Raw genomic sequence first — 11,368 nt, forward strand, 5'->3', positions numbered from 1 at the left:
TAAAAAACAAAAAGTCTTGTGCAAAATGTCCTCATGTGGCTGAAGGTGAAATACCACTGTACAAAGACGTACATCAGATTGCAGTGAGAAAGCAACATTATAATGCTGCTGTTAGCATATCAAAATGTGCAATTTCAGATATTTTAGAGATAATTTGGTTGACAAGTCAGACGTTATCTGCTGTTATGTTTTCTTTATCTCTTGTCATGCTTATCATCCTGTAGTCAAAAACAAGTTTGGGCTTAATGATGTAGCGAACTTCACATTTTTAAAGAAGCAGACAGCAGTGGAGGACGACATCCTTCTTGAACTAATAAAGTCCAATCCAGACTTATGCCTGACAGTCTGGGACTTTTTTTTCTTTTTCTTCTTCTTCTTCTTCTTCTTCTTCTTCTTCTTCTTCTTCTTCTTCTTCTTCTTCTTCTTCTTCTTCTACTACTGCTTCTTTAGATCATTCAACACCATCTTCCCTCACAAAACCCATGTCACATTCTTCAAGTGACACTGACCTCTACTGTCAAAGGCAAGTAAGACTGCTGTGATTCAAGAGCTCCATTGCTGCTCTCTTCATTGAATAATTTGATAATTACATCACATACTCTCCGAATGAAAAGAGGTGTTTACGCTAAAAAGATGAGATTTCAACAGTGTAATCGGTCGTAGACAATAGTCTACATGTCACGCTGCCATTTTCAGTGAATGTGTAATGAAGAAGTAATCCCGTAAAGTGTAGGTGTAAGTGTTGTGAAAGTACTCATTAGCAAGATGATATTTAATCAACACAATGAATGAAGGCTTTTTTGGATGCTTGGCATAATATACTTTCTTTCCTATCAGTGGTCTTGATTTCCTCACTATAACATATCAAAATGTCTTGTGAGAAAATTACCCATTATGAAGAAAATTGGTCTAATATGCAAAACCATTGAATGACCCTAAAATCACACATTTGAAACCAGATTAATTCATATCATATCAGGGACTTTTATAAGCGATGTGGACGATATGCAAAAGTAAACATGTTATTTATACACTATTATTACCATTATACATTTCCTTTAAAAGAAAAGCATTTCACAGTTTCTTAAGATCTAAACACTTAATATTGCACTGATCGAAAAGCATACATTTCATTTAACATAACATTTGATAGCAAACTAAGTATAAGCAGCAAAACAAACAAGAACATCACCTGTGACTGTATAACACTATACACAAAAGGCTAACATCTCTATTCACAAACCAAATTCAATGGAAATAACATATCTGAATAATCTAGTCTTGGGGGATAGCGGGTAATAATTTGTCATTAAAAAAACAGTTTATGTGTCCGAGCAAACTCTTCAACTTCCTCCATCTCCAATAACATCCTGGAGCTCGGGCTATCTCACTCTCCTTTTCTTAGCTTTGAGCACCCACAGGGGGAGCTAACAAGGCTCTCTTCCTCCAGTTGGGTACTGGATCTTGGATCTTCGGAGTATCTTCGTGCAGCTGAGTCACTGCGCGTGGATGATTATCCCCATCGCCCGGTCGCTGAGTCCTTTCAGTGTTCAGTTCACATTGTTCCACAGAAGATGCATTTGGATTCTGAGCCACAAGCTCAGAGATTTGGGAGGCAGCTGGCTTTTCCAGTTGGAAGGTCCTCACAGCCGGCCTGACTTTCTGCCAGCAGGGCGTTCTCATGGGTTCTGAGAGCCCTCCGTTGGAGCAAATGTCTGTTTTAGAATATACTCCACATGCTCAACAACATAGTCTGCTGTCACCGGTTCTTTGGCCCAGGAAATCCTCTGACCTACCGTACACAGCACCTTCTTCATCTCAGTTGTTCTCTTCAAAGCAGGCTACCGCTTGCTCACTTTGGCAATCTTACAGAATGAGTCCAGAGATATTTTCATGCTGGGTTGTTGGGTTTCATGGGCTGCCGTTACACAGACGGCTGCCTTCGTGATGTTGATGAGTTTATGGCCAATCACAATCCAGGTATTTGCCGCCGGCTCCGCCAGCTCTAGGGCCAATTGGTCAAGTCCTTATGGCTCTCAGACAATTCCTCAGGAACGTAAAGTGATCTAATTTGGTAGCTGACAGAAAGAAAACCACATCTTCAATAAGTCTTACATCTAATCTGTAAAAATAAAGAGTTGAGGTTTTTCAATGTTTAATAATCAATACAAGTGCCCAAACACCAAAAAGAAACATTCAGACCTCGGCCCTTTACTTACTCATGAATGTGAGCCTCCATCTCATCATTGATGTTGACGATCGGAGCCGTCATGTTGAGAATCTTGATCATCTCGAGGTAAAGCTTTACCATCACTATCAGAACTGACATTTAGCTACATATTCATTCCTCACTGATAGTAACTCTGTTATCCAAACATAACTTAAACCTGGCGTGTTTTATGAGAATAACTGTTCATATCATGCTGTGTTTAGGGTTAAATTAGAGATACATTAATTAAAAACTGCCTCACCAGAGCCAACAGCTACACAGACGTGTGGTTTCTCTTCAGATCTGGGTGTTAGAAAAATTCACTCGACCCCTCGGAGTAAAATCATTAAAACAGGAACATTTATTCGTTGCAAGGAAGGAGCACAGTCAGAAGTACAAGGTAATAGACAAATTGCATATCCAATACTGCTCCTTCTCCCAAAGAACCACCTCTTAAATACTCATCATGACCACTAACAGAAACCCTCATGACGTTTTCGGCCTAATCGTGAACCTTTCCCCTCGTCCCATAGAGTGGTTTGCAAGAAATGGTCATATGATAACAAGGGAACCGCACATTCTTTCAGACAGAAACCTACAGATTCCCCACTCTTACTGCTATCAGGAGACATGCTGAGTTTGTGTGTAACATTAAACAGAGACAGTAAGATGAGAAGTCTGAATATAATAGTGAAACAATAACTGATTAAGAGTAAATGAGTTTTTCTTCCAACACTGAGTCAGCATAGAAGGTGACTTTCAGGATCACCAAATGAACACACCTATCCAAATACTTTATTTTGCTCTAATGGGGATTATTCCAGATTAACGTTTTTAGATTACAAAGCAGTTATTGGCTCAAAGCTGAAGCCTGGTTCCATTCCACCCCTAAACTAACCAGCAGTTGGCTGAACTTAGCTTCATATATAAGGGACATGTGAGAGGCGTGTGGATCTTCCTACCTCGCTCTGCAGCAAGGAAATTAATATTGCCCATTTCCTAAAAATCATGCATTATTCCACGAAACATAAAGCAATTTATTTGATCTTTTTTATTTTAATAAAAATATTCAAAAGAAAGAAAAAAAAGTTTTTCAGGTTTGTTTATGGCTATCCTCTCCTTCATCTAGATTCAGAATTACCACCTCTGGTCTTGGTGTTCATGTTGGTAACCACTGGCTCACAGAGTCCATACTTACTGTGGTGCTGAATAGCTCAGTATGTCTTGGTGCAAGTGTGACCACGAGATGGCAGCACTATGATCTCATAAGTCTGCTCTTCTCTAGAGTTTTTCACAAACGCATTTCTTCTTCTTCTTATCTAGTCCCCCCATTGAAGGATCTGTGTATCTATCACTACAGAGCTGTGTGATGAAGCTGAAGGAGCTCTCTAAGTGTAACAGAGCCAATGACCAGACACATGGAATATTTTGAGCATGTTGTCATCAACTGACCTCGTTGTACTTGATAAACTTGACGTAATCCTGGACAGGAACTGCACACAGACAAAGCTCACACAATATCTGTATGATATGTCTACATGGAGTTTAACATCTGAGAACATTTCACAGAGGAGCAGTGAGGAAATCCAAGGTGTATAGGTTAAAGGTCGGCAGGGACAAAGTACCAGTTAAAACACACAAAACACACAGCGAGCAAACACACACACACAAACACACACACGCATTGGCCCCTAAACACATAGAGTTTGGGGGATTTCTGCTCCCTTACACTAAACTTTGTGTAGTTTAATTTGTGAGGTAAATTGAGATCGGAGAGTGTTTTGTCTTTCAAAGTCACTAATGAATGAAGTTAGAACATCTCTGCAATGCACCTCTCTCGCTCTCTCTCTCTCTTTCTCTTTCTCTCTCTCTCTCTCTCTCTCTCTCTCTCTCTCTCTCTCTCTCGCTCTCTCGCTCTCTCTGATACTGCTTTATTGAAAGGTAGGAGGGCAAACAAAAGAGCAAACATTTACTCTCCTTTTACCGACTGATCGTGTGTGTGTGTGTGTGTGTGTGTGTGTGTCCACTGTGCCCTCCGGTCCCCTGTGTTTGTGTCTGTGTGTCATCATTTTTCTCAGGATTCCCGCCCACTGTTTTAGAAGAACTTTAAGTCAGTCAGTGCATCCCTGTGTGGAGAGGAGTTCAGTCTTTTAGTCCGACAGGATCATCAGCAGGCTTCTCCCTTCAGAAACTGTAAGTAATGTATCATCAACACTGATGAACTGTGGCTGAAAGTGTGCATGACCTTGCGGGACATTTGTCTTTCCCCCAGGAGCAGAGCCAAGCAGACGATGAGGAGCCGAGTAAGTCTGTGTGTGTTGGGCCTGCTTTGCCTCCACAGCTCAGTGTTTGGGCAGGTAAGCAGAAAGTAGCAGAAATCATGACTGTTTTTTCTCGGATTAAAACCCAGATTATACAACCGATTGTTTTTAGACTGCTAAAGATTAAAAAAAAAATCCATTTCATGAAAAAGTTATGGACTCAAAGAATGGCGTGAGCATCAAAATGTACTCAAAGCGTCAGAAGTAAAAGGACTCCTGATGTGACCATTGTCATATTGATGCATCATGTAAGCAGCTTTCAGCTAAATGCGTAACTACTTTAGAAATATGTTGGAATCTGAAAAGTAACCAGTAGTTATCAGATAAATGTAGATGAGTAAGAAAGATCAATATTTTCCTCTAGTATTGAGAGAATAAGGTGCATAAAATTAAGTAGATTTCAAGTTTCTCAAATTTCTACTGTAGGACAGTACTTTCCAACGCTGGATTACAAACATGTCTTCATTAGACATGTGTCTACATATTTGGATCATTATGTGCCATGTTTGCTTTGACCTTTATTTCAGTAATTTCCCCTTGCTTCGTTTTAAAGAAGCACTCAGGACTTTTCCCCCTGTAAAAGTAGAAATACCACAACGTGAAAATACTCCATTCTTGATCTAAAGTCTTGTTTCAATAAAAGTAAGATCCGTCAGCACAATATAGTATTGTATAGAAAGTATTCATTATGCAGCAGAACAATATATATATATATATATATATAAATATAATGACACACACACTATATAAATTATATATATATATATATATATATATATATATATATATATATATATATATATATATATATATATATATATATATATATATACAGAGTGAAGAAAAAAGTAGGTTATCTTTCCCCCTGTGGAGTAGAAATACAAAGTAGCAGTAGAAGTAAAGTAAAGTTTACTTGAGTAAATGTACTTTGTTACTTTCCAGCACTGCTTGTTTCAGGTTGTACGTGCTCATGAACTGCCAGAAGAGTTTCATTTTAGAAAAGCCGTCCCTCATGCTGTGCAGCAGAAATGCATTCTCCTCTGTTTCTTCTGTTTCTGGGAGGCTTTGGATGTTCAGCCCGGCGTCCTGATCTTCTGTGACGACCCGTCTGTGGAGAAGGCCGTCCACAGCGCTGTGGACAAGTTCAACGAGAGGTTGAGCACCGGACACAAGCTGGCCCTCTTCCAGATTCTCTCAGCGAGTAAGGTACAATGATCAGAGAAGATGTGGCTTTCAGTCCATTCACCTGACAGTCGAGACCCCTTCATACTGCAGATGTACATCCTGGTCATTATACAGTTTATACAGTGTAAACATAGAATTCATTAAGTCACAAAAACTACTAAACTGTACTTCAATGAGTAACCTGAAACCAGACAGTGATGAATCAAGAGGAACTCAAGCTACCGGAGGTTTTCCAATAACTTCCAGGCAAACATGTTTAGTCACTTTAACCTCTGGTCAGCAGAGTAGCTTTGCACAGGGTCCATAGAGACTAGTCACGACCAAAGTTTGGAAAAGACACAATTGTCCCCACCAATTCATTTTGCACAATATATTTCAAAACGTATTCATATTATTATTTATACTATGCTCGTCGCCCAGAAGAGAGAAAAAAAATACATTTCCAAGTTTTCCAACTGTTTATTTTGTTTTATTTGTTTTACTAAAATGTGCGTCATATTACATTATGTCACTGTCAAACACCATTCCCTGCAACTGGCTACTCGTGATTTGAACTATCAACGGTAAAAAAAAAATTTAAAAAAATATTCCAAACATTAATTCGGAACCCGGTCTGGGCTGGGTTTGGATACTGGTCTGGGCTGGGTTTGGATACTGGTCTGGCAGGTCCCTCTGTGTGGAGTTTGCATGTTCTCCCCATGTCAGCGTGGGTTCTCTCCGGGTTCTCCTGCTTCCTCCCACAGTCCAAAGACATGCAGGTTAAGTCAATTGGACTCTAAATTGCCCGTAAGTGTGAATGTGAGCGTGAATGGTTGTCTGTCTGTATGTCTGTCCTGTGATGGACTGTAGACTCGTCCAGGGTGAACTCTGCCTTCGCCCATTGACAGCTGGGATCGGCTCCAGCGCCCCGCAACCCTATAGGATAAGCAGTTTGAATAATGGATGGAATAAATGGAATAATTAAAAAAGAAAAGTCACGGAGAAAAGTAGAGTTACATTCTCCATGGACATATTAATTAGCTTTCAATGTCAAAGGAGCTGCTGACCTGTCTGCTCGATAAATTAGCAAACAAAACATTTAATGTTAAAAGACTCTTCCAGAACAATCACACAGCATCTACTGAAAAGTATCAAGGTGCGGATGAGTGATTCCTCAACTGCTGTACCAAACTGAGTAAAGTAGATATCCTTTCAGGAAGTGGATCAAGTCTCCAAACTCAACTTCTGCTGCTGGTTATGTGGCAGCTCATGAGACAGTGAAGCGTCCGCTAGTAAAAACAGATCCATCCTCCGTTTGCGGTGATCTAAAAGTCTGGCGCAGTGACGCTCTCTGTAAACGGAGCAAAAGAAATGAGTTTTAAATTGGAAATCTCACGTCAGGATCAAACCTACTCCCTTGCAGTTGAAGGATGAACACCTTGACATTAAATATTGATCGGACTTTAAACCCTTTCATAATTGACACATGACAGTATTTGTTTTCTCCTCTTTAAAAGTGCTTGATAGTTATAACAGGTAAAATAACAATACAATGTCAATAATTGTCTTTATTCCTGTTATATGATTTCATAAATACAACAAACCATATTTTTTGTACATACAATATGGCTTTATATCCAACTTCGTAAGCTGTCCCTACCAATGCAGAGACGAAACCGACGCACTTGCCTCTGCTACATACCGAGTGTGTGTGTGTGTGTGTGTGTGTGTGTGTGTGTGTGTGTGTGTGTGTGTGTGTGTGTGTGTGTGTGTGTGTGTGTGTGTGTGTGTGTGTGTGTGTGCAGTCAGAGAATGGCTCAGACTCGGTGTACTCGCTGCAGTTCACCAGCAGGAGGAGTGAGTGTCCAGCCGGCAGCAACACGCCCTGGACAGACTGCAACTATCTGCCTAACGGCAGCAAGGTGACGTAATGATGAGATGAAACACGTCTGCACATATTCAGGTGGTTCTTAGCAGTGACACACACTCTTTCAAACCAGTCCTCCACCGATGTCTGTCGAGAATACATTGGTAATAATCTCTCATGTTGATTCTTAAACAAAGCTGCAGATTTCCTTCACTCAAAGAGGAGATTGTGTTGATTAGAGTTGGTAAAACATTTTAAAGTAAAGGTTTGGATGATATGGTATTTAGTCACACACATCATCACTCTGACATCATCTCCACTGCTCCACTCCCAGAAGCCGATTTCATGCAATGCTACAGTCTACATGAAGGAGACTGAAGCAGACACGGAGCAGGTGGATTGTCTGCTCGGTGAGTGAAAACAAACTCAGCATTGTGGTTTTAATACAAGTAGCCTGTAACCAGAAGAATTAGCCTAAAAGTTAAGTTTTTTTCAAAATTCCTCACAGCAGCTGAGATCCAACATCTGTAAATCTCACTATTTAACAAGTTATGTCTGGTTGAATACGTACAACAACTCAAGAGGACCTCCAGGTAAAAGAACAGTGTAATAAAGAGGAGGTATTTAAAATGTTGACTTGTGAGCTTTGTTGCTTTGGAGCAGAGGCAGTCCAGCTTTTTCCTTTTTCTCTTCATTCTTTACACAAAGCAAAATGACCTGGCTGCTAGCTGTAGCTTCATGTTTGCTGCTAAAAACCAGAGAGAATCTTCTCATTCAAGTCTTATCAAGAAAGCGTGAAACCAAAACCTCAAACTACTCCCATAATTATTACAAGACATCCAGAGACATTTTGCTTAGTGTGAAATAATCGGGAGAGATCTTTCTTTTGCCAAAAACTTGAACAGAACTTAAAATGAAGTCTTTCCAAATGCTCTCAATAAGCGAGATTATTTGAAACAACGTCTTCATTTTTAGACTTCGTTTAACTGTGTTGCTCATTAATTAACTTATTAATTATCTTGTCATGTGATGAGTTGGCCCTTAAAGTCTATTCCCATATAGAAACAAGTAATATTCAATTTGTATGGTCATGTATGATCATATATGATCATGTATGGTCAGGTATGATCATATATGGGAGTTTTCTTACAGCAGGAATCTCTGCTGTGTATTTAAGAAGTCAACCAAGAGAAGCATATGAAGAAAGCAGTGAGTCATTAAGAAAAATGTACACTTGTTGGCGCACAGCATACAGAGGGGGCGGGAGATTGTGTAATATATCAACAGCGCTATATTAACTTATCACACCATAAAAGGCAGTGACGATCTAGACTTTAATCTGTTTACTTAACCAGCTCACAGTCAGCTGACAAACAAATAGATTTTCTTTTCAGCTTCCAAAATGTTTTGCTGCTTTGGAATATATATATATATATATATGTATATATATATATATATATATATATATATATATATATATATATATATATATATATATATATATATATATATATGTATATATATATATGTATATATATGTATATATATATATATATATATATATATATATATATATATATATATATATATATATATACATATATATATATATATATATATATTTGTCTGAGAATAATCTAAATAGCATATATGAGGCATGAGCCATAACCATCTGCTGTCTTCCTCATTCTTTCTTCTTCTACATCTCAACCTTTCTCACCTCCAGAACACTCGATCATTCCAGAGAAGGCCTCCTGTCTCGGCTGCCCCATGGAGGTCGACGAGAACTCAGAGGACCTGAAGTTCCCTCTCTCCGTCTCCATCTCCAAGTACAATTCCATGTCGGACTCCACTCACTTGTTCACGCTGCACAGCGTCGGCTCAGCCACCAGACAGGTGACGTGGTGGCAAGGAGAGGGAGGAAGTGGGGGAAGTGCCAGCTGTGTCTTCACCTCCTGTCTGTGCTCTCCCTGCAGGTGGTGGCTGGTTTCAGGTACAAGCTGAGGTTCGATATGAAGAAGACGACCTGCGCCAAGAATGAACACAAGGAGCTCAGCGATCTGTGTGTCCACGATGATCAGGATGTGGTGAACATGAACACCAAACACTTATTACATCTGACACAACGTCATTTAGGTTTATTTTTTGACCTGACGTCTCTCTCTCTCTCTCTTTCTGTTTGTGTGTGCAGGAGTTTGCTAACTGTAATTCCACAGTGGATGTAGCACCGTGGAGGTTTGAGGGCCCACATGCCCAGATAGAGTGTGGTGCCGGAGAACTGCCCATGGTGAGGCCACCGTCAAAAGATGCTCAAACACAACGACATTTGGCATTTTTTACAAATCCAATAAAGAGCCTAACTGATGTTACACTCTGATCTCTAACTCTAATGTTTAAAGAGTATGTATTATTAAAACAGTTGTACTTAGCTCCCACTTCTAAAAAGCATATAAGCAAATAATGTCTAATATATTTGTTAAATATTGAATATGAAGTGGTCTTCAACAACTAGATGTAAAAGCATTGTTGATTATATTTCTTCTTTTAGGATATTTGTTGTTTAGAGTACAAAAAGATGAGAGGGGATTTGAATGACTCATCTGCTGAAATGCTCGATTGTTATGTTCAAAGTGAAACGTTGACGCTACAAAGTGTGTTTATGTTTCAAACAAAAGACACCATGCTGAGTTATAGTATGTGATGGAGTAAAGTAGCAAGACATATGACAGTATTGAGAGCTAAAGTAGTGTATAGCAATAATAGATACATGTAAAATGGGTTGTTTCCATTGTACTGCCAATATTAAGAGATCAGATACGCTAAGCCCTTTCACCCAGATGTTGAGTCTAACTGTAACGTGTCTCACGGTAATCTTTTCTTCAGTTTGTCACCAGGCGCCGCCCTGCTGGCTGGACTCCACTCCGGAACCTCCTGTACAACGCCCACCCCTCCGTCTCGTCCCCGCCTCCATCCTCAGCACCGTCCACCGGAGCTTCACCCAAAGAAGAATCCTCCGAGGAGGACACCACGGCCTCAAAGCAGGCCGCCTCAGACGCTGTGAACGACAGCCCCTTCCACTGCCCGTCCAGGCCCTGGAAAAGCTTCAGTCCGGTCAAGCCTGTGACTCCTACAAACGCGGCCCCAGAGGAGGGCACCCCGGAGCCCCAGGTAGACGGGGCCTTCAGCGATACAGACCTGCTGGCCTAAAGGTCTCCTCCAGAAAACCACATTTATATTCACAATGATCTCACGCGTCAAACTCTCTCAACAGATGTTTTGTAGTTTATTCTGCAGACCTCTATGATACTAAGTTGCATTGCAGGGCTTTTTTTTGGATGATTGTAATGGTACAATATATTTCTGCCATAAGTTCAAGGTTGGAGAGGTCCAGTGGAAGCCTCGCATCAAATATCTTGAAATATAGCTGTTATACTCTTCAATACATATATAGAGTGCAGGATGTGGGTGGATAGATAAGTTTGCACCTGCTGATAAACTTAATTAATAGTCGGACCAAGAACATAAGACTTGGTTAGGTGATTAAAAATAAGCATGCTTTGACATCCCTTTAAGGGTGGGGTTCATTGTCATTGGTTCTCTTAACCTTTTTGTTTTTCTTTGTATGACAGACAGATGGACAGGGAGAAACCTTTAAATACCTAGAAACGGACACGAGTCCGTGTGAGTCCTTGTGAGTCCTGAGTACTTGCCTGTGTAAACTGCTCTCCGCTTGCAAGCAAATAAAGAATCACTCTTTACAACTTGTGTTCCAGAGACTTTATTGTCTGTTCATCAGAAACCTCAAAT

At 40.1% G+C, this 11,368-nt stretch overlaps 1 protein-coding gene across 1 annotated transcript; it reads left to right on the forward strand.

Moving 5' to 3' along the window:
- The first annotated feature begins 4,297 nt into the window (after positions 1-4,297).
- On the forward strand, positions 4,298-11,281 carry kng1 (kininogen 1). Its single transcript, XM_068593299.1, has 9 exons — positions 4,298-4,402; positions 4,482-4,566; positions 5,593-5,736; positions 7,500-7,616; positions 7,896-7,971; positions 9,288-9,457; positions 9,538-9,648; positions 9,753-9,848; positions 10,445-11,281. The coding sequence occupies exons 2-9, from the start codon at positions 4,501-4,503 to the stop codon at positions 10,766-10,768; spliced, it is 1,104 nt and encodes a 367-aa protein (XP_068449400.1). The 5' UTR covers positions 4,298-4,402; positions 4,482-4,500; the 3' UTR covers positions 10,769-11,281.
- Positions 11,282-11,368: the final 87 nt, after the last annotated feature.

Source organism: Clinocottus analis, unplaced genomic scaffold (genome assembly GCF_023055335.1).
Source record: "Clinocottus analis isolate CAN_PGR_092001 unplaced genomic scaffold, fCliAna1.0.p SCAF_29, whole genome shotgun sequence".
In the NCBI taxonomy this organism is placed as follows: domain Eukaryota; kingdom Metazoa; phylum Chordata; class Actinopteri; order Perciformes; family Cottidae; genus Clinocottus; species Clinocottus analis.